We start from the raw sequence: 26,699 nt of genomic DNA, 5'->3' as shown, positions 1-26,699 counted from the left end.
GTTTTTGTTGCTCAATTTCGCTGACTTATTGTTGGCAATTTGTTTGTCCAGCGTGGCAAGCAGTTAGGGAAGTGTGCCAAGTAGGGAAGAGAGAGGGTGGAGAGGGTAGAGGAGAGAAGGTCTTAGGAAGTTTTTACAATCTTACAAGATTTTTTAAGGAGTATAAGCAAAGGAATATCAGGTTAATAAGAGCTAAAAACTGTTATTAAAACCAAAAAAAAAATGATAAACTTAATGCGGAAACTTGATAAAAACTTCTTAAGTTCTTCAATGACTTAATTAATAGCTTAAAATTAAATATTATTTTGATAATTTCTTACACAAACTACTTCTATATAAACTTTCCTTAGTCTAAGGTTAATAACCAACTAAGTTTTTAGTACCAAAACTTATCTAAGTTTGCCTTCTAAGCTCTCCAAAACTGATGGATTCCTTTTTTTTTTTTAGATTTCTCAACCCTTTGACAGTTTATTTTTAATAATTCCACTTAATTTTATATTCTTATCGCTTATTTTTTATTGTTTTCATTTTTTTCTTTGCATTTTTGTTAGTTTTTTATGCCTTTGTTTTTTTTTTTGTTAAATTTGTTTGGCATTTAATTGAAAATTGCATTTTGATAATTTCCTGTAGGCGAGCGGACAAAAGCCTGAAAGCGAAACCAAAACTGCAGTTGACAGTTTAGTGAGCGTAAAAATTTCACAATCAGCCAGGTCGGAATACCCCTTAAAAAAACCACCCCCTCTCCCCCCTTGACACACACCAAAACTAACAGAGAGCCAGTCAAAAATAAATAAACAAATAATATATTAAATATGCACATCAAATGCATTTCATGACAGAAATGAAAAACTGCACAAAAATGCAGGAGAAAGATCTGCGAACTTGGCAATGCCCTAAGTTTTATTTAAAAAAAAATATTTTTAAGTTATAAAAACTAAAACTTCTTTTAAAATATTTAAAAAAGAATCTTAAAAGGTTTTTTGATAAATAAAAAATATTTTAGTGCCAAAATAAACCGCAAAAAGATGAGAAAATAACTCAAAAATACTTTTTCCTTTTCAAAAATAGACTAAAAAATATAATTGGCGCCCTACAAATCATAAATTTTACTCTAAAAAACCCCTCAAACCACCTTAATTTCATTTTTAAAAACTTATTTTTCTATCTAATAACCCCCCATAGCTTATATACCCCATTTACGATCACAAAACCCGACGAATCAGAAGCCTGACCTCGGGTGACAGTGGAAATATGCTTAACAAGGCTGCAGTCAATGCTTCTGTTTCGTCAGTTTGTCAGTTTGACGGCCTGTCAGTTTTCCATTTTCCAATTTTTTCCCCTCTTTTTTTTAATTTCTTTTTTTTTTTTTTTTTTACCAACTACAACAGCCGCCAAATTGTCGCCACATCATGGCCATATATATATATTTATATAGTAGAACCCAGTGAACATTTCCCTCAATATGTTCCAAATGCTGATGGGAAAAACTCAATGCTGGGGAAAAGCTTTCTGTGTGTTCGGAAAATATCTATTCCGTATGTGTGTGTGTTGGTTTTTTTTTTGCACAATATTGATGATGGAAATCTACATACATATATATTCCGCATTCCTCTTTTTTTTTTGCACAAAATTATAAATAAAATATTTGCATTTTTATTGAAAATTAAAATAATTTCTGCGTGCGCCGCATTTGAAACAGAAACCCACAGCGACAGCGAAAATTTGCTTAAAAAAAAATAAATATATATATATATAGCAGATATATATATGTGAATTAAAATGCATTAAATATACAGATGTGCTTGGTGAAATTACAGGAAATGGAAAACTAACGGAAGGCTAAAGGAAGTTCAATAAATTATTAACAAAAAAGGGACGAAAAAAGAGACGCGATTAGATGGCATTTAATGAAAATGAATAAGTTAAATTGTTTCAGCTAAGCATTAGGTGGGTTTTTAATTTATGAATTTGGTTAATATTTAATTTGTGGGGGTAAAGGCTAAGTTCATTTTCTAAATTTATATACTTTCTTAAATAAAAATATATTTAAAATTAAATTAAATTAAGAGTAGGATCTTTATATTATAAAATTAATATTTTTTTAGACAAAAAAGTAGGTTTAGAGAGCCTTTTATAAAGAAGTTTTAAGTAAGTTCCTAAAACACATAAATTTAGCTCAGACAAAAACCACCCTTTTTGTCCTTAAATAGCTAAAAAGAAAAAAATCCAAACATAGAGCTAGTTTTTAGCTCCTCCTATTAGCCTTTTCTGTCCTTAAATAGCTAAAAAAAAAGAACAAAAATAACCCAAAACCATAGCTACTTTTTAGCTATTTGCCCTACAAATTCCCTTCTAAGAAGTCTCCTATAAGCCCTTCCTGTCCTTAAATAGCTAAACAAAAATAATCCAAAACTATAGCTACTTTTTAGCTATTTGCCCTACAATTTCCCTTATAAGTAAGTCTTCTACTTGAAAGACCAGGAAACCAGCCCAAACTCTTCACATTAAAAACCCACCTGCACTGCAAGAAAAAAAGTAAATTCCATATCTATCGAAAAACATCAACACTTCCCCAAGAGCCTTTCAAGGCGCACAGCAGGAAATCGAAATCAAAATCAAAAATAAAAAACCCAAAGCAAACCCCCCTCCCCAAACTTCTCAGATTAACTTCGAAGGAAGACAGAAATATATATCTTTTGACATTTGCATAAAGGGTATATAGTATATATATATATATATCCAACCTATATACGTTTCTGATTCCTTCACGCCTGTCACCTTTGATAAATTTGAAGCCAAGCGCTGAGACTCGCTGAGAAATAGCTTGTTGTGATAATTTCGCCAGCGAATTTGCTGCACAAATATCAAAATAAAATTAATTTCCCTGCCCAACCTCTCGCTCTTTCTGCACTTGCGAAGATCCTTTTCTTTTTTATTATGTTTTTTTTTTTGACCAAAGAACAGTCCGAGCACAGGTCCATGGTCCGATTGTGATCCCTTCTTTTATGAATGAAATCGAGCCTCGTCCTCTCATCCCCTCATCCTCCATCCTCCATCCTCATCTTTGGCCAGTTTCTTCTTCTCGTCTTGGCCGTTGTTGCACCGGAAATTGAAATTTTAAAAGTTTTGACGTTTGCCCAGTTCAGTTCTCTGTGTCTCCTTGTCTCACTTCTTCTCTGCAGTTCTCCAGTTCTCATTTCTCAATTCTCCATTCGCTCATCCGCCTTATTTATGCAAAGAAATACAAATACGAAATGCAGACACGAGCCACGGAACCTAAAAACGAAATTAACAAAATATTAATTGGCTGACTGGCTGGCTGACTGGCTGGCTGGCACTGTCTGATGTGATTCGGTGCCATCAGTTTAGTGTCCAAAGACCAGGTCGAAACCAGGTCCAATTCCAGGTACCAGCAGTTACCAGTTACCAGTTACCAGCAAGCCATATAGCCAGGTCCATTTCCATTGCCATCTGTGGCATTTCTCATTTCGGACCGCAATTCGTTTTCCGTTTCCGCCCGACACGTTCATCATTTGCATAGAGCGATTTGTTAGCTTGGCCCATCAAAGTTAACGAATGTGTAAACGCTTTTTCGGCCATCCCCGATAAATCAGGCTTAATCAACGAATCTGCTTGGCTAATGATCAGCGTTTAAATAAGGTTAACATTTTGTGGGTTTTTGTCAATCTTAGTTAATCTATAACTTGGATATTATTTGCTGTTTTTGAAGTTTTGAGAGCTTAAATGATGAAATCTTAACATGAAACTTACTACTTACTACTTACTATTACTTACTTATTTATTGCTTAACTTTAAGACTTATTTTAGAGTTAAGACTTCTTATTGGTTAGTAAACTAACTTAAGTTGGCAACTAACTAGATAGATTTATCCCAAAACAGAGTTCTTTTGGGGGATATTTGAAAAATATCACTAAACTTGCTAGAACAAAGCAAACCTTCAGCTAATCTCTCTTATTAAGAAACTAATTTACGTACTTAAATGGTTTTATAAACATATATTTAAGGGTTAAACCCTTTTGAGTTGACATTTTTATGACAAAGTGGAAGAATAAATCCATCAGAAAGTTAAACCAATTCCAGTTAATAACCAAGAAAGCTCATTTTTTAACCCACCCACTGCTAGATCAGAGAAGTCCCTTGAAAAAACCAATAGAGAGTAGAGAAAACGTTCCCACTCAATGGCTGGCAAGCGATTTCAACGCCCACAAAGGCCAGAACCAACTGTACAGTGGAACGTCTTTCAGCAGAAGATGTGTCTAACATTGAAGACGTTTTTTATAGGTTTTTTAAGCCACACTTTGGCTTCAAATATTATAAGTTTTCCACAGAATTTGCTAATTACTAGCATTTAAGTTCTAAGACAAGCTTCCGTTAAATCGACTGCCTACTGTAACCTCACACAAAAGCAGTCCATTCATGGCAGCCTCACCATCTCCAGTCTTCTGACGATCCATTCATTGCCACTCGCCCGCTGCAAAACCAAAACTGAAACCAAAACCAAAACCAAAACCAAAACTGAAACTGAAACTAAAACCCAATGTAGCATGATCACGAGAGATCGGAATCGGCGGAACGAGAATCATTATTGGGAGCAGTCTCTGCGTGCCAGAAACTGAGTCACTGGCGGCGATGCCCGCCAAGCGATAGGATGGGATTGCAGTTCAGATTTAGAGGAACTTTCAATGGAAATGACTCTTTCGGAAAGTCAGGATTTTAGTAGCTCAAACTAAAGCTATCAAACGACTCCCTTAAAGATCACCTCTCATCATGTCATATGCCCTTATAAAGCACACAGAAACCTCGTAGATGTTCCCTCCCCCCGATCCCTATCTCTACCCCAACCTTTCGCACTATCCTGGCCCCCTTTTTTTTAGGGCTAACTTTCGACTCGCATCGACTCCTTTACAGCGGCGACAAAGATAAACAAAATGGCGCCCGAGCAGAGCCATTGGCTAAGTTATGATTCCCCTCCTGTTTTCCAGGAGGGACAAAAGCCAGAATGCAAATGCAATCGCACCTACCCCCCCAACACCCTTCGCAGGCTTACCAAGTAAAAAGAATAAGATGGGGGATCCCTGGGCCTGCGTCTGCGTCTGCAGCTGACATGATATACGCTTTGATGTCTCGTTTTTTTGATAAAGTACTCAATCTATAAACGCCAAGAGCAAAAAACCGACTGCGGACCGACCGGGGTCAATGCAAAAATATGATATGGAATTGCCTGGCCCTGCCTGAGATTGGGATTGCTATTGGGTTTGGGCTTGGGTTTGGGTTTGCGATTGGGCTGGTGACTCTGACACTGGTCCACTAAAAACGAAAAACAAAAAAGAACTAAAAATAAGACTAAAAAAAAGCGACAGCAAAAGCCGCAAGTGGAAAAATGAAAACAAAAGCGAGGCCGAAATCAAAATCAAAAGAACAAGGCAAAAAATGGCGAGCTGGGCAACGCTTTAAAGGTAAACACTACATAACCCCCCCAGCTCCAACTCCAACTCCAACTCCAGGACAGAGACCAACTCCAAACTGCAATCCCATGGCCAAAAAGCGGACAACTTGGACAGATGGACAGCTGGACAGCTGGACAGTGGGATGGCGGGATATTGGACGCTGGACACTGGACACTGAGCATTGGCAACGGCTTTTGGCTAATTCGCGATGCTCCACACACAGCAAAAAATCAAAAGGGCTAACTGAGTAGGCAATCGAATACCCTTTCTTACTAATTTAGGGGGGAAATTAATTGATAATTCGAAATATTATTTCTATTTCTGAGAATTTTAAACTATTTATCAGGTTTACAATTTTTAAATAATTAACTTTTCTTAATTTTAAATCATAATTCTTATAGTTCCTTATTAGTTTCCATGCTATTTCTTAGTAAATAGCTAACATAACTCACTAGAGCCCTTAGTAAGCTGTCTAAAAGTATGCAGCAAAAAAGTAAATAAAAAAAAAATGGTATTAAAATACTGAAGATATAAACTCGAAATACTTTTTCTTGCATATTTGCAGACAGCTTTTTAAGTAATTTTCAAAAACTCCAGCAATTTTTTTATTACATAAAACTCTTATTTAAAATTTAAAATTAAAATTAAATTCATTTTTAAGGAATTTTAAAAAAATCTAGCAATTTGTTTCTTACATAAATTCCTTAAAAAATATTTAAAATTTATGTAGTAAATCCCTTTTCTGCTCTTCCTTTTCTACTTTTCTTAGTCAGCACATCCACCTGTCGCAAACTGGCTCACCACTCCCACATACCCAGTATTTTCCTAGGGTATTGCAGAGCTGAAATGTCATTCATAAATCATACGCAACGATGTTGCCGCATTGGACTACGTTGCCATTTGCTCTACGCTTCTTGGCGTTCTTTAACCATTTCTTTTTCTTTTTTTCTTTTTTTTTTTTGGTTCTGCTTGCCATTTTTTCCTGCGATTTTTTTTCTTTTTCCCCCATACCTTTTTGTTTTTTGCATTTTGGTTCTTAGGCAGTGTGTGTGCGAGTGTGTGTGTGTGCTGGTGCTGCTCTTTAAATCGATTCGCAAGCAAATTAAAACATTTCAAGATTTATACGCACAACTGTCAAAAAATGTTCAAGTTCGTTTATCAGCGTGTCCTTATCGGCCCTCCTCGCCCCTACCCAGGGGTCCCCTACCCATCCTCTATCTCCTTCACCTCCCTGGTTCATCGGTGTGCTGTGCTCCTTTTCCTTAAATTTGCATTTTGCATTCGAAAGGCAACTTCCGGCATTCGTTTGGCTTGCCTTGCCTTGCCTGGCCTGGCCTGGCCTCACTTGAAACACACAAATGGCCAGTGCCAGTCAAAAAACAGTGAAACATGGTTATAATGGACATGTTCTTATAGTTTTGCATTGGTTTTAGATATTTTTCATTATAAAATAGACATTTTAGTCACATTTTAAGGCTTAATTTGGGTAATAAAAGTTTTTTAAGTCTTAAAAATCACCAAAAAATCGAAATATATCTCAATCTCTATCTCTATATAGACAGAGAGCACCCTGTACTTAGCATGCATGCATACACCCCAGATAGATATTTCATAGTTTTTGGGTTTGGCTTTTGTGAAACGCTAAGCCGCGGGTATATTCTGATTCTGTGTGTCTGCGTGCGTACTTCGTATCTGTGTAAAAGTATCTCTATTCACAGTATCTGTGTGAGTATCTCAATGTGCGTGCGTGTGTGTGTGTGTGTGTGTGTGTGCGTGCCATTTGAAACTTTCAAGCGCCGCATCCTCGGGCACACAATCCTTGCAATCGCGCACGAAAAATTGACTAACTTTTATCATTTTCATGGCAGAAAGTTAAAAATTTGAAAAACGAAAATATTTTTCCACGAGAACATCGAGCGAAAAACTCGAAATGAAATCATAATTTCAATTCAAACTTCGAAATGCAAGTTCGAAATGGTGAATTTAATAAGTAAACAGGAATACCATACCATTGAATAGTTCTAAAAAAAAAATTAAGAAAGCTACTGATTTATATCAGTTTTAGTTGGGAAAAAATTAGATATAAATAGGAAATGGTAAAAACTTGGTTAGAAATTTACTAATTTTAGCATAATATTTAAGGGAGATTTATATCTTTCCTTAAAACAAACTTTATCTATAAACTCCTTAAGGATTTAATGGTTTTAAAAATCAAAATTACACGAGAAAAGGAATAGCCTACCAGAAATTTGAATTATTAACAATTTAATGCAATTTAAAATGCACTTTTACCCATAATAACACATATTTTTTTCAATTAAATCAATCTAGGTATTAAATATCTTCTATATGTATCTTTAAATTTGTTTTTAAGTCACATATTTACCAGTTAAAGTAAACAATTTGAGACTAACTCATTTCCTTAACATCTCTCTTGACATTGGTTAAAGTCTAAGCTAAGTCACTTACAGTGCAAGCCTTAGCTAGCGTACTAAAAGTGGTGCGCGTACAGAATAACTTAACGAAAACTGTAATTCAACTGCCATGACAAGCAAGGTTTTGGACTTAACTAAAACTCTTATATTAGAAACTAGCGAAAAATGCAATTAAAATATTTCTATTAAAAACATTTTTATCACTATAAAATATATAATAAATTTTGTTTTAAAAATCTTTAATCTATTCTATATTCCAGTAACTTTGTATTTTTCAATATAATGTACTAAATTGTCTTTGAAACAAAAACTCAACGAATCTTCATTTAAAGTTTCACTTCATGGTTGATTTCTTGACTAACTCAGGCATTTTAAAATCTTTCTTTTTAAGTTCCGCTTAAAAACTTACTAACTATAATTTCACAAAAAAAAAAGCTCTTTAAAAGTTAAACTAAAACCGGTTTCTGGAAGATCCCCTTTCTCGTTTCTCGTTCTACACACTTATTTTCACCTCTTTCTCCCGCTTGTTTTTGTTTTTGTTATTTTTGTTTTTAGTTCATGCGCGCCTCTCAAAGAAGTTGGTTGTTTATAAAGCTTACTAAGCGAAGTATTACTTTGTTTTGTGACTTTTTTTTTCGGTTAAAAACAAACAAAAGTGTTGATAAACTTAAACTTAACAGAACTTAAAGGGTTTTCTAGTTTAACATCAAAGAGACTGTTTTGAAAAGGGAAAAATCTTCAGAAAAGGCAGCTTTTTGGGGTAAGTTTTTGACAAAATCAGTTAAGAAATATCAATGTTAGATCTTTTTTATATCATGATTATATATCCCTGAAAGATATCTTTTGTTAAGAACGCTTTCTGATTGTTTTTATCACAACACGTGAGAAAGCTTTTCTTTCAGTGAGTGAGTCTGTGAGTGTGGGTCACCCTTGAGAGATGAAAGTGCAGCTGGGGGGCAGTGGGCCAGATGAAAGGTCAACAAAAGTAAAGAAAACTGAGGGGAGTAACAGGTGAAAACAGGTTTTGAACTTGGGTTTTATATAGGAAATCCTTAAAAACTCAAAATAAAGCTATATTGCACTTAATTTCTGCTCGAATTTTCTATTTTTTAATGATTCTCCTCTTTAGCTCTAACCCCATTTAATAGCCTCTTGGCTTAAAAGTTAATCACAAACTTTATGACAAGGATTATTCGTAAAACTTCCCATTGGCAAAGCCATTTAATCACAGACAGAACCCGCCATCTAATTAGCTAAGCTCAGTGAGAATCGCATAGAAAGGCGGCATTAGCAGCAGCAGCAGCAGCTTAGTTTTGGCCTGAATTTTGTTAGCAACTGTTAGCGGAACCGAAAGGTAGAAACAATCTAAGTCTTAGGCCGGGCTAACGGAAGAGACTTGGTTGGTTAAGAGTCGTCTCATCATCATCTCAAGCTGCACATTAGGTTTGGTCTCGGCTCGGCTCGGCTCACCTCAGCGCCGCTGTTTGGCAGTGGAAGAAGGCACCTCGGATATGTGCTGGGGGGGTAATTAAAGAGACAACCATCTGCAGAATGCTGCCGGGAGATCTTTTATTTATGACTTGACCATTCACCCAGGCTATGGCTTAGCATCATCAGCCCGGGTCTTTAGATTTCAGCTGCTGTTGCAGTGTCCAGGCCTGGCCTGACTTGGCCAAAAGTGTTTTGCAGTGGCTGCTACGCGGCTGCTGCTGCTGCTGCTGCCGCCTCTCTTACTGATGGCCAACAAATTCATAAACAACGCTGAAATCAAGTTACGAGCGGGGGGGGCGGGAGTTGCAAGGGGGCAGTTGATGTAGGCACAATCAAGATGTTGGCTAGGAAAATTCTTGGACGCGCCGGGGCCTCCGCAAAAAACTTACCCGCCGTCCCACCTACTTCGCCTTGCTTTTTAGGCTTTGCTGGTAGCAAAAAAAAAGAAGGTATTTCTGGCAAGGCAAGTTGTTTCTTAAATTTAAATGGGAAATTTTATAATTTTTATATACAAAAACTTAATTTTTAAGGCTTAAATGGATTTACTTAACCAACTTTAAGAACCTTTCCAGACTTCTTAGGGTACCTTAACATTCGTTTCTGCTAGCCATTTCTTGTTTAGTTTTCGTTTTCGTTATTTATTTTTATCTGCATTTTTCTTTTGGCCGAGACGAAACGGGTTTTCCAACATTTGAAGTTTTTCTTCAAACCCTCCACCCTCTGCCTCTGCCCTCCCCTCTGCTCTTTCCCTCATATCATCATCATCATCTGGCTGCTGTCTTTGCGCTTCGCTGAAGTCGTCTGAAACTTAATGCCACACTGCAAAATTGCAGTCACTGATACATCCATATGCATTTCCATTATAATTTTCATTATTTTCCACAGCACAGCACAGAGCAAGTCGGGCTGTAGTAGAAATGTCAAGTAAATCATTCGGTCAACTGATTTTTAACCAAACGTGCAACACTCTCTGTTGCAGGTTCAATAAGCCAAATCTTTTGCAGATGCAAATCACTAATGGTTAATGGTGGATCTAAGTGGCATGCTGCCACACGACCAAAAATTACTTTATATCGAATTATCCAATCAAGACCCCTTTTTGACTTTGATAAACGAGTTTACGGGCCCTTGACTTTCAAAAGTGAGATTTATGATCGAAAAGTGGTCCACATAATCGACTTACCAAAGGCTGAAAAGATTTTCTCTTGGAGATTTTCCCTTGAAGATTTTCCTTGATCTTTGATTGCAGATTTCTTAAGCAAAGTGATAAGGGAAATCGAAATGATTTTCTTTAATGGGAAGTTCAAGGAGAAACTGTTTATAGGAAATTCTATGATTAATTCTTAAGTTACTCTTTTTATTCAAATATTTGTCTTTAAGTCACCTTTTTAGATGATTTTTTAATAGCTTTTAATTTTCCATGTTCTGAACCTCGATTTTTGGGACAATTTTGGCCATTGTGAGATTTTTCCCTACTTTTTGCTTATTAAAACATTTTATTGATGGTGTTTTTAAGCAAATATTAAAAAATATTTAATGATTTATCATCAAAAATTAGTTTTTATAATCGACTTACCAAAGGCTGAAAAGATTTTCTCTTGGAGATTTTCTCTTGGAGAATTTTCTTGATCTCTGATTGCAGATTTCCTAAAATCGAAGAGTTAAATGTTTTTGTTAATAGGGTGTTCTAGGGCTTCTTAATTTTAGAAAATTCTAATCTTAACTCTTAAGTTTTTAATTGTTTTTGCTTTTTTTATAAAAATATTTGCCTTTTAGTCACCTTTGTTAAATGATTTTTGAATAGCTTTTAGTTTTCCAAGTTCTGAACCTTATTTTTAGCACAATTGTGGAAAAACTAAGTTTTTTTTTCTCAATATTTTGATTATTAAATCACTTTTTTTTATATTTTTAAGCAAATATTCTTTAAAATTTTTCATAATTACAGTAAAACCTAAAACTATTTCTATTTTAAAATCATAAAAATATGAAATCTTTAAAATTCACAAAATTTTTCTTTTAATTAAGATTTTCTTTGATTATTTATTTATGAATTAATTTTCAAGTATTTCTTATTAACCCACACTCTTCAAATTTGTGCCTTTTTCTACCAATACTTGCTTGGCTGCTGCCTTTGTGGCTGCAACTGCTGGTGGCACAGCTGTCTCGTGTTGCTGCTGGCCACGCGTTTCACACGCGCCTTAATTAAATCAACAGTCAGTCAGTCTGTCGTCTTCCTCACCCTTTGCCACATTTTTCTTTTATTTTCTTTTCATAATTTTCATAAATTTTTGCCTTTATTTTTGTTAGGAAACTGCCTTGTGCGTGAGCTTCAGTTTTTTTAAAGATATTTTTCGTATGCTGTTTCCCTGATCTTCTTCGAGATTCTTTTCACTTTTTTTTTCTCTCTCTCGCTTTGAGAGTGTGAAGTGGCAACAATGGCACCTGCAGCGGCAACATCATCAGCCAGCCAAGCAGGTGCCAGTGACAGAGCGACGACAGTGACAGCTTCCCAGAAGGCGGCACAGAAGGGGGTCAAAAACTGAAGGAGAGAGAAGGTACCGACAAAAGGCAAATGCATTGTTCGATTTAACTTTCACTGATTGCCCGATGACAATGCCATGCTTCTGCTCGTGGGTTGTAGCTATATCTGTATATGTATATATCTCTATATATATAGTAAATATATATACATACATGGGCCTTGGCATACAAATGATTAGCAAGTACTGCGAAATTCCATTTACTTTCTATATGGAAATCTATTTGCTCTGAGAAAAGATACAAAAAAAAAAAAAACCTAAAAATTAAAATAAATCTTGAAAGCTTAGAAAGTTAACACCCAGTGGCAGTGGGTGTGGGCGAGATGGTTAGATGTTAAGATAGAGAAAGAGAGAGAGGAGGAGATGGGAGATGATTCTTCGGAGGCGACAACTAATTTCTGAAATTATTTTTTATGGCGTGCGGAAGTTTTTTTTGGCGGCCTCAATTTGAGGCTCCCTTTTAGAAGGTTGTTGTTGTTGTTGTTGTTGTTGTTGTTGTTGTTGTTGTTGTTGTTGTTGTTGTTGTTGTTGTTGTTGTTGTTGTTGTTGTTGTTGTTGTTGTTGTTGTTGTTGTTGTTGTTATTGTTGTTGTTGTTGCTTTTGCTGTCTGCTAATTAAATGATTGTTTTTTTTTTCAGTCTTTTAGCTTTTTTCCCATTTTGGAATTCTAATTTTTGATGGGTCAAAATGAGAAGCGCTAATCAGCGGGGCTGGGTCTTTGAAAGTCTTGATGGATTCATCAAATTTATAGGTTTATATAGGTATATATATAGGTATATATATGTATATCAGTATATATATATATTTTCTATACCCTTTTAACATGCAAAGTGGAAGAGAAAATTGGCCATTCTTCGAATTGCTGAGAGTTGGCTGGCTGGTTTTAGATTGATTGCTGCTTTGGTTTAATATCAGGTTTAAAAAAGGTTTAAGTCTAGATGGTGAGGTTTTATGGGTTAAGTTAAAAGATTGTTTAAAATGAATTTTCAAGGAGTTTTAACTGATATTTTACCTAGCAGATTCTAAGAAATATAACCTCAGGGTTAGATTCTTTTCTAAACAGTTTCTTAGCTCCAAAAAATATCTAAAAATTTTCTTTCAAACTCAAACTTTTGCCCCACAAAATCTTTCAATCTTTTAAAGACTTTGTGCAGCAATTTCTTTCTTCAACTTCTTGTTTTTGAAATATTTCCAAGCCTTGTAACAAACACTCGCTGTTGCACATTTGGCCTGCCTGCCCGCCTGCAGCTAGCCAGCCACCAACTCCTATGCAAATTCATCATAAAAAACGATCAGCACCTGTTTTGGCCAACAGGTGTACAACATTATCAAACACAAATCACAGGTTTTTGCAACAAAACAACATTGTAGTAGACACCAGACAGATTCAGCATTTAGCACGTTTTAGTACAAGTTTAGCTACAACTCAGCAAGTTAGCAATTTGATGGACTGGCCATAGGAGTTAGATAACCAAAAAAACAAACAAAAAACAAAATTGATTAATTAAATATGAGTTGGACATAAATCAGCAGCTATGTTAAGAAGTTTTTGGTGTGCTTAATAAGCCAAGAAGATAGAAATCTACAAAGATAGATGGTTATTATGAACAGAAATTAAGTTTTAAGATTGAATTTAAGAAAGTTTTTAGTTTATTTAAAGTTTAAAGTTAAGTTAAGTTGAAAAAATTACAATTTTAATATGAAAAACCTCATCAAGAAGCTTTGTTTTTGTTTCTCTTTAAACCCAAAAAAGCAACTCTTTTGTTTTTTCTAATGGTTGGAAAACCCTTCAAGCTTGGCCTCCTCCTACCCCTCATCTCAACTTGACTTTTCTGCTGGGCCCTTCTTGGCAGCTCTTGATTTCAGTTTCTTTTACGGCTTTGGCTTTCATAACAAATCTAATTTATTGAAGGTGAACGGAAATGTGCGCTAATTTTTCAATGATTAATGATGCTAGCTAGCTGCATGGGCCGAAATGTGATTTACTTTAATTAATTAAATACCAGCAAATGCCGGGCAAATGCCGAACAGCATTGAGAGTGAGTTGTGGCGGCAACTTCAAGTTTCTTGACCTTGTGGATTTCTACAGAGGCAAGCAATAGCAGCAGCAGCAACATGCAGCAAGCAGCAAGCAGCAGCCGCAGCAGCAACAGCAGCAACATCTGCAAACATCAACAACCCATTCATAACTCACGACTTTCGCGACAATTTTCACCTATAACTCATCCAAAATGATAACGAAGAAAACCCGCCGAAAAGCCTAGCAAACAGGCAACCCGTTTTGCACATTACCCTCTAGGGGGTGTTTACTGTATAAGCAGAGGCAGAGGCATTGACAGGGGTCTTTTGGTAAAATGGATTGCAAAGTGAAATTAGTTGGGAAGATAAACTTGAGAGTTAAACTTACTTTTTAAACTGATGATAAACTGATATATATTCTGAAAAGAATATGGAATCAGATATATCATATAAGATATATATATATATATTAATCAGACAAACCAACGTGGCTGACGTTGAACTGCCTGCCTGCCTCCTCCCCCTTTCGCTCTTTTCACTTTTATTTACGTTTCGCGCCGACAATCGATTGTTAATTTGCATTTAATTTATTTTTGAGCCTCAAACTGACGAAGAAAAACAAAGAAAAACCAAGGAAAAACAACAAAGAAAAACCAAAAAGTATTGGCCATAAAAAAAAGGCTGGGAGGCTCAGAGGCTCAGAGACTGCGAGGACAGGTCCCAGGCTCAGGTGCCCCCCATAAATTGTCCATTGCTACCGTTGCCGCTGGGCAGGCGGCAGGCAAGTCTCGCTTGGATATTGCTTCCCCAACTTCCCTGCCTCTCTCTCTGTTTCTGCTTTTTACTCTACACTTGAAAAAATTCCATAAAACTTAGGTCTCATTATAAAAAATTCCCAATTTTCTTAGATTTTCCCCTTTTATAGGTTTCTTAAGAAGTTTTTCTTTTGGAAAACCTTTAAAAATCGAATATTTCTTAGTCCTTGACTTTTCTCTAAGTGCCTTCAAGTCACCGGCTTATAGCTTCGAACCGCACCAAATCGATTTGAGCTGCGATTTTTGAGGCATTTCTCGCTATTTTTGCCCAGCCAGACAGAGGCTCTCTCGTTAGGAGAAAGGCGATGCTGATCAGTTGGCCAAAACCAGTAACAACTACATAGCCAAGTCGATACAAAAACAACAACAATAACAACAACAACAACAACAACAACCACACATGAACAATTCACTTTCTAATGATGCCCCGCGCTCAAAAACCCAAAAAAGCCAAAAAATATAAAAAATAAAAACAAAACCGAAAATGAATAAAATATGGCCAAGCCACAAAAATCTGTTTTTCATTTGCAATAACTTTTGGGCTTGAAGCCGCCGCTGTTGGCCAAAAAAAAGAGAAAAAAATACAGTTAAAACGAGTTACTAAAAAAAATCTGCGTCCTGTCGGTAAAATCGGTAAATTTATTAACCAATTTGGGATTCAGAAATTGAATATTACGAGCAATTGTGCAATTAATTATATATATTTATGCGATATATAAAAATAAATAACAATTTCTTTGGTTAAATATCAAAGCAAAACGGAAGGAAAAGGAAGGAAAAAGGAAAAACGCTGCCTGGAAATGAGCAATATGAAAGCGATGAAGTGGGAAGTTGGTAATAAGTCTTGCTGGCTGGCTGGCTGGCTGGCTGGCTGGCTAGCTTAATTTATGCAACTAAAAAATAATTAAATATTTAAAATATATTAGGTTGTCAAAAAAGTCATGCGGTATTTTCGCTAGTTGGCGCTGAAAGGGCATAGTTCTTGTTTTGTTCGTCGCATCAGGTCATACTATACCTTTTTGGAAAGCTCATTTCACGCGCTAACAGGTGTTGTCTTTTCTTTTGAGTCGTTCATGAGTTTTAGCGTCGCAATCATGGAGCAAAATAAAGAGAATGACCCGATACAGTTTCCATTTCCACCGCACAACGATGGTATCAACGTTTTCGTTCTAGTGTAGAGGTGGTCGAAGATACGCCACGCTCCGAGTTTTTAGCCAAAAGGGAAGCGAGCTTCTATGAGAGGGGCATTATGAAGTTGGAATGTCGTTGGGAACGCGTCATCGAACAAAACGGCGCATATTTGACTTGAATCGCATTATTGTAACAAATTTTATGCCGCAAGACTTTTTTGACAACCTAATATATGAAAAATATATACTACTAGTAACTTTAACTAGTAAGATTTTTAGTTAGAAAATTAGTTAAATATTTCGTTGACTTTCCTTTTTAATCTTTCCCCCCCGGGGCAGTGCCATTTTCTGTTACTTTCTTTTAATTTCAATTACTAAAACTTTAAAACTCGCCTAACTTTCGGGTTATGTAAGTTATTTATTTAAGTTTTTTCGCCTTTAAACGCTGCACCCATGTAGGACACAATTTTTGTCCGAAACATTTCATTAAACGCTCAAAAGGCCCAGCTACATGGCTTTGTTTTACTTTTTTATTAAGTTTTTTAGTGACTTTTTAGTGACTTTTTTACTGATTTTTTTCTTTAACTGAAATTGAAACCCGTTTCACATTGCAAGTGGACAGCAACAACGGCAAAATGAAAATGAAAACAACCTCAACGGCGAAAATCCCATCATAAGAGATCTGGTCGGTCGCTCGGTCCTGTCCCGTCCTGTCCCGTCCCGTCCCCTAGCTAGCTGCCTGTCTGGGGTCAACTGGTTCGCCCTAGCCAGTCGCGTTTTAAGTTAATACCTCCCAAAGACGTCAAGACGGCGCTGACGACTTGACCGCCAAAAGCGGGCAATAAACAAAAAACAATACAAAAAAAAAACACAAACAAACCCCAACCCAAGCCAAAACAATGCGAAATAATAATCGTAATAACGCGATACACCCAAACCCAGGCCAGTAACGAGACAGAGATTAATGTCGCATGACAATCATGACGGAAATCTGAAATCTGAAATCTGAACCGAAAACTGGACAGTGCTAGTGGGGGAAAAAGTGAAAAGTCGACGCTGCCAGCCAGTGCCGAGTGGCAAAAATTGACAACACTTTCAATTGTCGTCAAGAAAAAACCCAAAAAACAAAAAAAACTACCTTAAAGCCACCTTAACAGCAGCGAAATCTTGGCTATTTAATGAAAACAAAAGTGAAACACACAGCTCAGTGAGACAGACGCCCTCGTTAGGCGGTTAGTACTGTTGTAGGTGAGGTGGGGAACAGCGAAACCGAAAGTGACCGGCATTAAAACTTAATTAAGGCACAAGGTTCACAGCATTAACTGGACATGTTCGACTTATGGATATGTCTTTTAGTTTACCAACCTGGGAAAGTGTGCCTGGAAAGAGGAGGAATGAGAGAGAGATGAGAGGTTTATCTTTCTAGTCTTAAAATTTAGCTTAAAATTGAAATTCTTTCTAGAAAATACTAATACGAGGTGTGTTCAAAAAGTAAGGTGAATTTTTTAAATTTCAAATTTTTCAAATTTTTCGATTATCTTCAGTTTTGGGAACAAGAAAAAGTCACATGGGGCCAAATCCGGTGAATATGGTGGCTGAGGCATTATTGTGGTGTTGTTTTTGGCCAAAAAATCCAAATCCTTTGATCCATATTTTTCGATAGCAAAAAATCGCCGAGCTCGCAAAACAACTTGTAACTTTACGCCTCTCACAACCAAACAAAAGAGGATGTTCCATTGAAACTTGGTACAGATGTTAGGGAAGAGTGTACCAATATAACAAAACAAAAAAATCGATAATCGAAAAATTTGAAATTCGCGAAATTTGAAGAGTCACCTTACTTTTTGAACACACCTCGTATAAAGATTGATTTAGTGGTAGAAGTTACATATTTTCCCCCTATTAATATAAATTTAATCATTATCTCGTCATTGCCCCCCTCAACTGCCTGATTTTTCCTTCACATTTAGTAGCCAGCTCAGGCTCAGCTCCCCCTTCTTCTCTGCTTATTTCCCCCTAGCAAAGCCATCATAATAATTTTCCCACAATAACAACTTAATGACTGACTTTTGCTCTAGTTAATGCCAGAATATCCCACAATCCAAATGCAATTGGGTGGTTATTCGTATGTAGTTCATCACTCCCCTCTCCTATGCTTGCCAAGCTTCATTTTTCAATTTTCATCATCAGCTCAAAGAGAAAACTTCACATGAACGAACGACCTTGTGAGCTTGATTTTTCCAGCCATAGAAGAAGCCATCTTAACTTCTATCTATCTTCTAAAAAACAGAAAAACTAATAACTTTTCTTGTTTGATTTGCTTGAAAATTCAACCTTTTTTTTGGTTTAATTTAAACAACAAATTGGCCCTTTGTAATTATTCTTTTCATACCAAATTGACCCTCGAATATTGATGGACTTTTGAGCTCTTCAAAAGTTAAATTTTGTTTGTTTTGTTTTTTGTTTTTGTTTTTAACTCTTTTGCCTTTGAGCGTGTCAGAAAAGTTTGACTTATTGTTGATGCTTTGATCTTTGCCATTCATTCGAATGGCTTTTTTACCAATGACCCACTGACTCGGTTGGCTCGCAGAATCGACTTGATTTCTTGCATTTTTTATTCGCTTTTGATATTATTTTTTCCTTGATTTTTTTTTTCAACTTGATTTTGCATTCGGCATGCTCTATATTATTGGCTTAACTCTCTCGAAAACCATTAATAATTGTCATGTGCTCTGCGCTGCGTTCGAGATTTGAAATTTGTTTTTCGGCGGCGCTTTTCATGCCACACGATTTCCTACTTCCGCCATTCAAAAACTACACAAAAATCTATGGAAAATTTGAGCCAAACAGCAGCAGCAGCAGGCATTATGATTTAATAAACGTGATTAGCGTTTTTTTTCTTCATCTTTTTTCTCGTGTTTATTATTTATTTATATGTTTCCCATAACAAGTGCCAACTAATTGCGAGTGGCTGGCAAACAGACGGCGGACAATATCTACTACAAATAGGAAACTGATAGCCAAATGGGATATGGCTTGGTCTCTGAATGGCTAAATCAATGTTTGTTAACTTAAATTGAGGGTTTTATTGGCAGTAAAACTTGCTCTGGTAATGGTTTTTGGGGATTTTAGGGTTCATTTTTTATTAATAACTTTTATTTGCTACTCAAAATTAATCAATTTTCCTGCCTTCTTGACTTTAACTTGCCTGAAATTATGATATTTAAGTATAGAGAAGCTGTCATAATTATGATTTATAGAACCAGTTGAGGTTGATTTTTGTTTTTTTTACGCTTAACCTTGGCTTCCCCCTCAGAGAATTCCCAGAGAAACCCGAAAAGTAATGTTTATGGATAACGACAAAATAAACACAACAACAACAACAACAACAACAACATCAGCATTAAAATCATTTCCCGTTTCGAATGCATTTTCAAGGCGAAACCTTTCAATGCCTTCCGAAGGGTGCACAAAAATCAGCCACAAAATTGAGTTGATTTTTGTCAAGCCGAAAGCCGAAAGCCGAAAGCCGAAAAGCCACTCTGCACGAAGGTCAGTCAGGCAGCAGCAGCAGCTCTCGATCTCGTTGAGTTTTTTTTTTTTGTTTTTTAAGTACAAACATCAAAAATGTAAAAAATATATAAACAAGCTTGATAAATAAGCGGAATAAGTGAAGAAATAGCCAACACAGTGAAGCTCCAATGGGTTGACAGACAGACAGAAACGAATGCCTTGGCATTACAATGATAATCACTTGGCATTGCAGTTGCTCCCGCCCCATCAGCTCTTGACAAATCACTCATCAAACTTAAGCATTTCTGCAGGAAAATTCATGATTTTTTATCATGAAATTTATGTAAGAGAAGAAGAAGTGCCTTGTAGTTGGCTTTCCAATCATACGAAATCGTTAATCATTTTTCAGGTGGCAAAACTTTTGCAAGTAATTAAAAAGAAAGAAATGGCAATTATTTTTGCAAGGCAAAACCAAAGTTTGTATTGTTAAGGGAAAGTAATCATAAATATTTTATGAATTTATGTTTAAAATTTAGTAAATTTGACAGCAAAACTTAACAACTTAACAACTTAATTAAGAAAAATTCCACAAAAAACTATAAAATTCCTCAACAATTCCCATTTCCTATTCACTTTTCTCCAAGAAAAGCCTTCGCTTTAATCATATTAAACACCCGTAATAACCTGAAAAGAAGGTGCTACTACTAGCCTATCAAAACCCATTTAAAAGTCAATAATTTGATGGGCCACTTTCGCTTTGAGACTTTTCTTTCCCATGAAGTTTTCCATGTTTACAAAGAAAGAAACCACAAAAAGACCCCCAAAATCATTGCTGAACCCATAGAAACCCCCAGCCATAATAATTGGAGATCTTCGTGAGCCCACCCCAAAGTAGTAGCTGATTAGGGAGCGATTATTTCTCAATTATTAATAATCAAATGGCTTTCGATCTTCCACATCTTTCCACCTACCTAACCCAACCAATGGATGATGCCTCTCAGCTGATCATCAGGAAGCGTAAAAGCAAAAGTGTGACATAATAACACCGCCATTCGACTTAATCAACACGCATCATGCGAATTCGAATCCAAATCGCTGGATTTATAAAAAAACAGAAGAAGAAGAAGAAGAAAAAGGGGCTTTACAGGGTCTTCGAGGCGGGAATCGAAGCAAATGTGTCTGCGGTTGAATGCAGCGACTAATGCCAGACATTTATGGCATTATGGCATTACGCAGCGATGAGAGGGTATATCTGTAGTACCTGCTACTTGGGTATCGATTACCATTACCAGCACTTCCCCCTTTTTTTTTTATTGCGCTTTTGTCGAGGGTATTGTCTTAAGACAGGCTTCGCTGGTGATATAAGGAAGCGTTTTGCCATAGCCATCAGCTGTTTGGTGGGGCAAGTAAGGTCTCTTATTGGGAAAATAGCCATGCTAATGGTTAAGTTTTCTTAGGGAAAGGGAAAATATGTTGGTATATACCAAGAAAATACTAGAAAATGTAGTAAATTATCTTCTAAAATAAGTTTTCTTAATAAGAATCCAGAATCTAGACTTCAAAAACTAAAATCTCAACCCATCTCGCCTGCTTTCTCTATAAATTTTGTGATTAAAGGAAAGAAGAAAGAAGGCAGTTTTAGTAACAACCTCACAGATACCTTTAAGCCCCCTCAAATACCATAATCCAGGGTAGCAATCCTTCGACTACCACTACATCATTTCCTTCCCCTCTTCATAAACTGCATACCTACATACAGCTGGATATGATATGATATGATATGCGGCCAAGCGAGGCAGCAAAACCTTAATTGCAATCTCGACAAGTAGTATCGGAGTATCGTAGCATCGAAATAAGTATCGTTGTGGGTAACTTGGTAGAGTAAAAGGTGGTAAAGTAACATGGTAGTAGAGTAGAGTAAGGTACATAGGTAGTCAGGCGAAACCCCAAGCCCAGTCAACACTCGCGTCCACTCGTTCAGTCAGTCAGTCAGTCGGTTCCAGTTGCAAGCTCATGGCTATCACATGGCTCCATTCAAGCGTTACCCAGTTGGGCGTAAGCAAACCCCTGTCTCCCCCCTCTCTCTCTCTCGCTGCTTTGGTTGCAAATAAAAGTGACGAGACGACGAGAGGTGTCGAGACCCTATAGACAGATGGTGGGTACTCCATTGTCTTTTGTGGGTCTTCGATTATAATGACGAGGATGATGATGCAACGCAGGCCCCTCCCTCCGAAAGCCACGTAATCATCAAGCAGCGAACTTTGTTTCTTGTTTTTATCTTAATTTGTAGCTCTACGCGGATCGCTTCCTTCATTTGAACTTTTCGCCCAAACTTTATGTCAGGCCATCAACGCGCCGCTGCATTTAGCAATAAAAACGCGACTAACGAACCTCGCATGTACTAGCCAAATCAATTTGTAGTAGAGATAGCCATGTGGCAGCCAACACGGCCAGTAGAAACTGAAATGCGATTGCCGAATTCGAAACGAAAGTCTGGGTCTGGTCAGTGCAGCCTTAGAGTCCAATGTAGAGAGAGAAAAAACTTGGTTTAAGCTTGGAAATTATTGGATTTTCTTCTATGAAATTGAGATTTTTTAGAGTTCTTTTCTTGCTTATCAAAGCCTTTCTTTTAGCTGTTTTTCTTCAACTTTTACTTTATATTCAACTTTAGTTTTCTTTCAGTGAAACACCAAAAACCAAATTTAAAGCCTGCATTTTGCATCCGCAAAAGGTTTTCCTTTTTGTATTTTGCTTGATTTTTGCACTGATTGTAATCTCAGGCCAAAACTAGTTTACTTTCTGTTAAAAAAAAACTTAAAACGGCGACGTTTTTTTAACTTTCTTTAGGCTGTCAAACTAAGACTTTTGTTTGAAAAATATTTAGCAGAGACTTCCTTATGGGTTTTTGGTTTAAAATTGAAATTGAATTTTGAATACTCAAAACTTCCTTTTCCTTAAAGGAAGTCCCTGAAATTTATAAACTTTATTTGGTGATTTGAGTTTTGGTTTCTTTTTAGTATTAAATTTTTGAAAATTTTGCAAGAATATAACAGATTATAACAGAATATAACAGATTAGAACAGAATATAATAGAGTATAACAGATTAGAACAGAATATAACAGAATTATAACAGATTATAACAGGGTATAAAAGATTAGAACAGAATATAACAGAGTATAGAACAGAATATAACAGAGTATAACAGATTATAATAGATTATAACAGATTATAACAGAGTATAGCAGATTAGAACAGAATATAACAGAGTATAACAGAATATAACAGATTATAACAGAGTATAACAGAATATAACAGATAACTCCAATCTAGAATAGCATTTTAAGCTTCTTATTAATCATATTACACACTTTTACTATATCTGCTTTACCAACTCCACTCCTCACTCAAAAACCCCAAACCGCCACATACCTTACCCCCCCTTTCGCTTACAACCCATCTCCTCCTTTCCCAAGTCTTAGGCAACCCAAATTAGTGTCCACCCTTGACCAATCTCTGCCTAAATCAAATTAGCACTTGCCTTTTAATTAGTGCAAAAATAAACTTAAAAAGGTGACCAATAAAAGAAAAACCCAGCCAAAAAGGGGAGGAGGGGAGTAGAAAAAAACAACCCATAAAATCAACCCAAAGAAAGCGTGACTTGGTCAATAGTTGAGGAGACCGCTTTGATATGGATACTCGTAAAAGATTTCACTTCCCAAAACCCTGCCGCCCCACCCCCACTTACAGATTTCATAATCAATGTCATAATCGAATAATTTTTCTATGAACAAATTTTTTCTGTTTGTTTCGCTGATGAATAAAAGGCTATGAGTAGGGGGCGTGGCACGGGGCAATAGAAATCAGTTTGGTCGTGTTGATTTCTGAGTTTTGTTTTGTTTTATTTTATCTTTCTGGGGTTTTATTTCGTGTATTTGTAGGTTGTTTTAGTTTTTTACCCACGCCTTGGCTAGCCAAACAAAAGACTTAGGAAACGAACTTGCCCCCAAGACACAGGTGATGTAAAGAGAGGGAGAAAAAATGTGGCACAGCAGCAGCAGCGGCAGCAACTTGGGCGAATTAGTTGCTCGCATTGTTGTCGCCGATGTTGTTGTTGCTGTTTCTGTTGTTACAGAACAAACCGCTCATTAGGCCCATTAAACTGCAACTGTGAATTTTGTGTGTGTGCCGCGAGTGTGTGTCTGTCTCTTAGTTAGTTTCTGCTGCGGCTGCTGCTGCTGCTGTTGCTGTTGCTGTTGCCAGAGATGTAATTACCCGAGAAGGGGCAACTTTAATGTTAACACAAATTCCCAAACTCACATTCGAGAGGAGCCATTAAAGTTTTGCTCTAAAGGCAGGCGGCTGGCTTAAAGATTTTGAAAATTCTAAAAAAAAATTAATAGAAATTCTAAAAGTTCATAAATCAGCAGAAAACTCTTTGATTTGGTTCTTAAATTAAATTCTAGTTACTTTAACAAATTTAACAACATATTTGTAAATATTTTTAAAAACTTTTTTTTTAAACTTTCCATAAAACTTTCATTAATTTAAATTAAAAAATATCTACTTTTGCATCTGCAATTAAACGACTGCATTTGCTAAGCCATAATTAACTCAGCCAACGAGCTTGAGCTTAAGCATATCTCGCCTCTCGAATGGCATCATTAGGAAAGTATTAATTAACGCAAAGCTTCCTGTTCTTAGACCATTAATTCAAAATAATAGTGGCCTTATGTGGCCAAGCTGTTGGCTTTAATGAGAGTTAAGCTTAAAAATGTATATTTAAAATCTTTAAAACTTCTTCTTTAAGAAGCATTTTTAAGGGAAACCAAGAAAAGCCACAACTGTCACCCCAAAAACTAACTAAGATTAATCTTTAGAAGACCCTTTAACCCTCTGTACAACTTCTCAAACTGCCTTCGCTTAGTAGTTGGCACTAACTCCTCATCAGTGTGAGAGACTGTGTCATCTGTGTGGACATGGCTTATTGTCCGGAAAAGCTAGGCAGCGGGAATCTTAAGGGGCCAGACCCTACTACCACTTCTTCAGCAGATTGTGGGTGTGTTTCGCCAGCGGGAAATGGGCAGGTAAAAGTGCCGAGCACAGTGTACACTATGCACTTTGCGCTGGAGCGCATCTTCCCGCAACATCCCACGAAAAACGACAACCACCACGACAATAGGAGGCTGCCGTTTTAGAGTTTGCAGCTAGCAGCTAGCAGCTAGCAGCTTGCAGCATGCAGCTTGCCGCTTACTGTGGCAGTTGGAATTAGAGATCGAGGATGAAGATGGAGATGATGCTGCTGCACAGGAGGGGGGACTTACTTGTGGGCATTGTCTGAGACATGACATGAGAATTAGGCAGCCAAGCGCACTCGAGTCGGAAGAGCCAAGAGTCTGCCGGCCTGTGCCAAATACGAGGAGACACGGTCGTCGTTTTCAGGCAGAGAAAGAAAATGAGGGGTAACTTGGGGGGAAGAAGTTGAAGTTCCAATAAACTTTACAGCTAAAGTAAAGTGTAAACTATAAACTTTTCATCTCAAAGAAACTTCAAAACTATCCAGAAAACTATCCAGATTTTTCTCACAGTGCAGAGCTACGTTCGCCATTTGCGACTCGCAAGCCTCAAAATGTGTATTGGGGTAACGTTCATCACGTTTGTCGATGCAATTTCACAGATAACTGTTTTTCCATGTTTGCCACCGCCAGCTTGTTGGTCTCGCGGGGGGATGGAAGAGGCTGGGCAGGAGCGGGGGAAGCGGCCTGCAATTGCATAATCCACCACCAGCTTGGAAAACAATGCAAGCCAAGCGCTTTTAAAATGCCGCAATTATCCCCAGCAAAACCAGAAAACAAAAATCTAAAAAAAAAATCCCAAAAACCAAAAGACACATTTTGGTTTTTCTTGTTTTTCCTATTTGTTTTTTTTGGCTTTTCTTTTGTGGGTCACAGCAGCCAAGCCGTCTGAGGTTTGCCAAGAATTTGCTGGGTTTCTGGGTTTTCTGAGTGATTTTTGAAGTAATTTTGTCAAGGGGTTAAGAGGAGGTGTTAACTAATTCTCATAAATAAGACTTTTGCAGGTTTTTTTTGGCAGATTTTTAAAGTCAAGAGATGCTAATTTTGGCTAAGATAGATGGTTATTGATGTAAAAATGTGAAAATATGTGAGGAAATAAATGAAAGGGAACTTTAAGTTGTGTTAAATTAGTTTTAGTTTCCGAAATTAGCAATTTTCTTTTCCTTTTCTTCAATTAATATTATTTTTAATTTAAAAAAAATCTTTAAAAACATAGAAAACCCTTTAAACTATCATAATCTAACAGCTCATACTTATTAACCTCTTCGAAAGGGTATTCAAAATGTCATTTCTGAGCGCTGAGATCATCTCTTCTTGGTTGTTTTTCTAGACTTTTATGTCGCTGCCATTTAGCTGTGGCATTTCAATTGCAATTTTGTTTTATTTGTTTTGCCTGTCATTTGGTTTTCTATTTTTTGTTTCTTTGTTTTTTTAGTTTTTTAGCCTTTTGTTGCTTTGTTTTTTGTTACTTAGCCTTTTGTGGGCTTGTTATGACATTTTTTGGAGTGCCATTTGAGTGATTGTCTTCTGGCATTTGTCTCCTTACAAAGTTACAACTTTGCTTTGCATATTTCAAATATTTTTCACTTCGAAAACCATTTGATACTTCATTTATACAATTTTCCTTTATCTAAAGGTTATGCAATCTTTTTTCATTTCCTATTTTTTGCGGGAACATAACTTAAAGTTCATTTAATAAAAAAACAAAGGGAAACTACAAATATTTAGATGCATTTTACATAAATTGTGGCATTGTCATGTCGTCTCGAATGCTTTTCTTTTTCTACTGCAGTCAGTCGGACTGACTTTCCCACAAAATGCATTTGACAAAAGCTAAAACGACAGACCAGACAGAGGGACAGCATTTTCTTGAACAAAAGCCAGGCCAGGCATTCGAAGTCATGTACAAATATTTTGGACGTTAATTTGCCGCCAGTAGAAAGCTAAAATGTTAATGAACCAAAAAGCCGCAGCAACACACAAATTTCCACTAAGTGAATATTAAAAGACATAGCCACATGCTGACATATCGCGGTTCAGTTCGGCAGCCGCGGAGGAAAAGGCATAATAATGCATAATAATAATTTATAAAATACAAAAAGAAAATCAAGAAAACAAGACAATGCACTTTGCATTTGAATGTCTAAAGTTGTTGTGTTATATTTCACCTTTTTTTTTAAAGTTTATTGCTATATCAATCACTTAGTTTGAGTTC

General features: G+C 36.5%; 1 protein-coding gene across 1 annotated transcript in view; it reads right to left on the bottom strand.

Moving 5' to 3' along the window:
- Positions 1-26,699, bottom strand: part of LOC108116765 — a 66,247-nt gene that overhangs the window by 31,604 nt on the left and 7,944 nt on the right. Inside the window, exon 3 of the mRNA XM_017228795.2 lies at positions 10,971-11,041. Coding sequence (XP_017084284.2) covers positions 10,971-11,041 — 71 coding nt within the window. The remainder of the gene's footprint in view (positions 1-10,970; positions 11,042-26,699) is intronic.

This window comes from Drosophila eugracilis, unplaced genomic scaffold (assembly GCF_018153835.1).
Source record: "Drosophila eugracilis isolate 14026-0451.02 unplaced genomic scaffold, ASM1815383v1 contig_498, whole genome shotgun sequence".
Taxonomy (NCBI): domain Eukaryota; kingdom Metazoa; phylum Arthropoda; class Insecta; order Diptera; family Drosophilidae; genus Drosophila; species Drosophila eugracilis.
The sequence above is the reverse complement of the archived record's forward strand: the minus strand, read 5'-3'. Positions and strand labels throughout refer to the sequence as shown.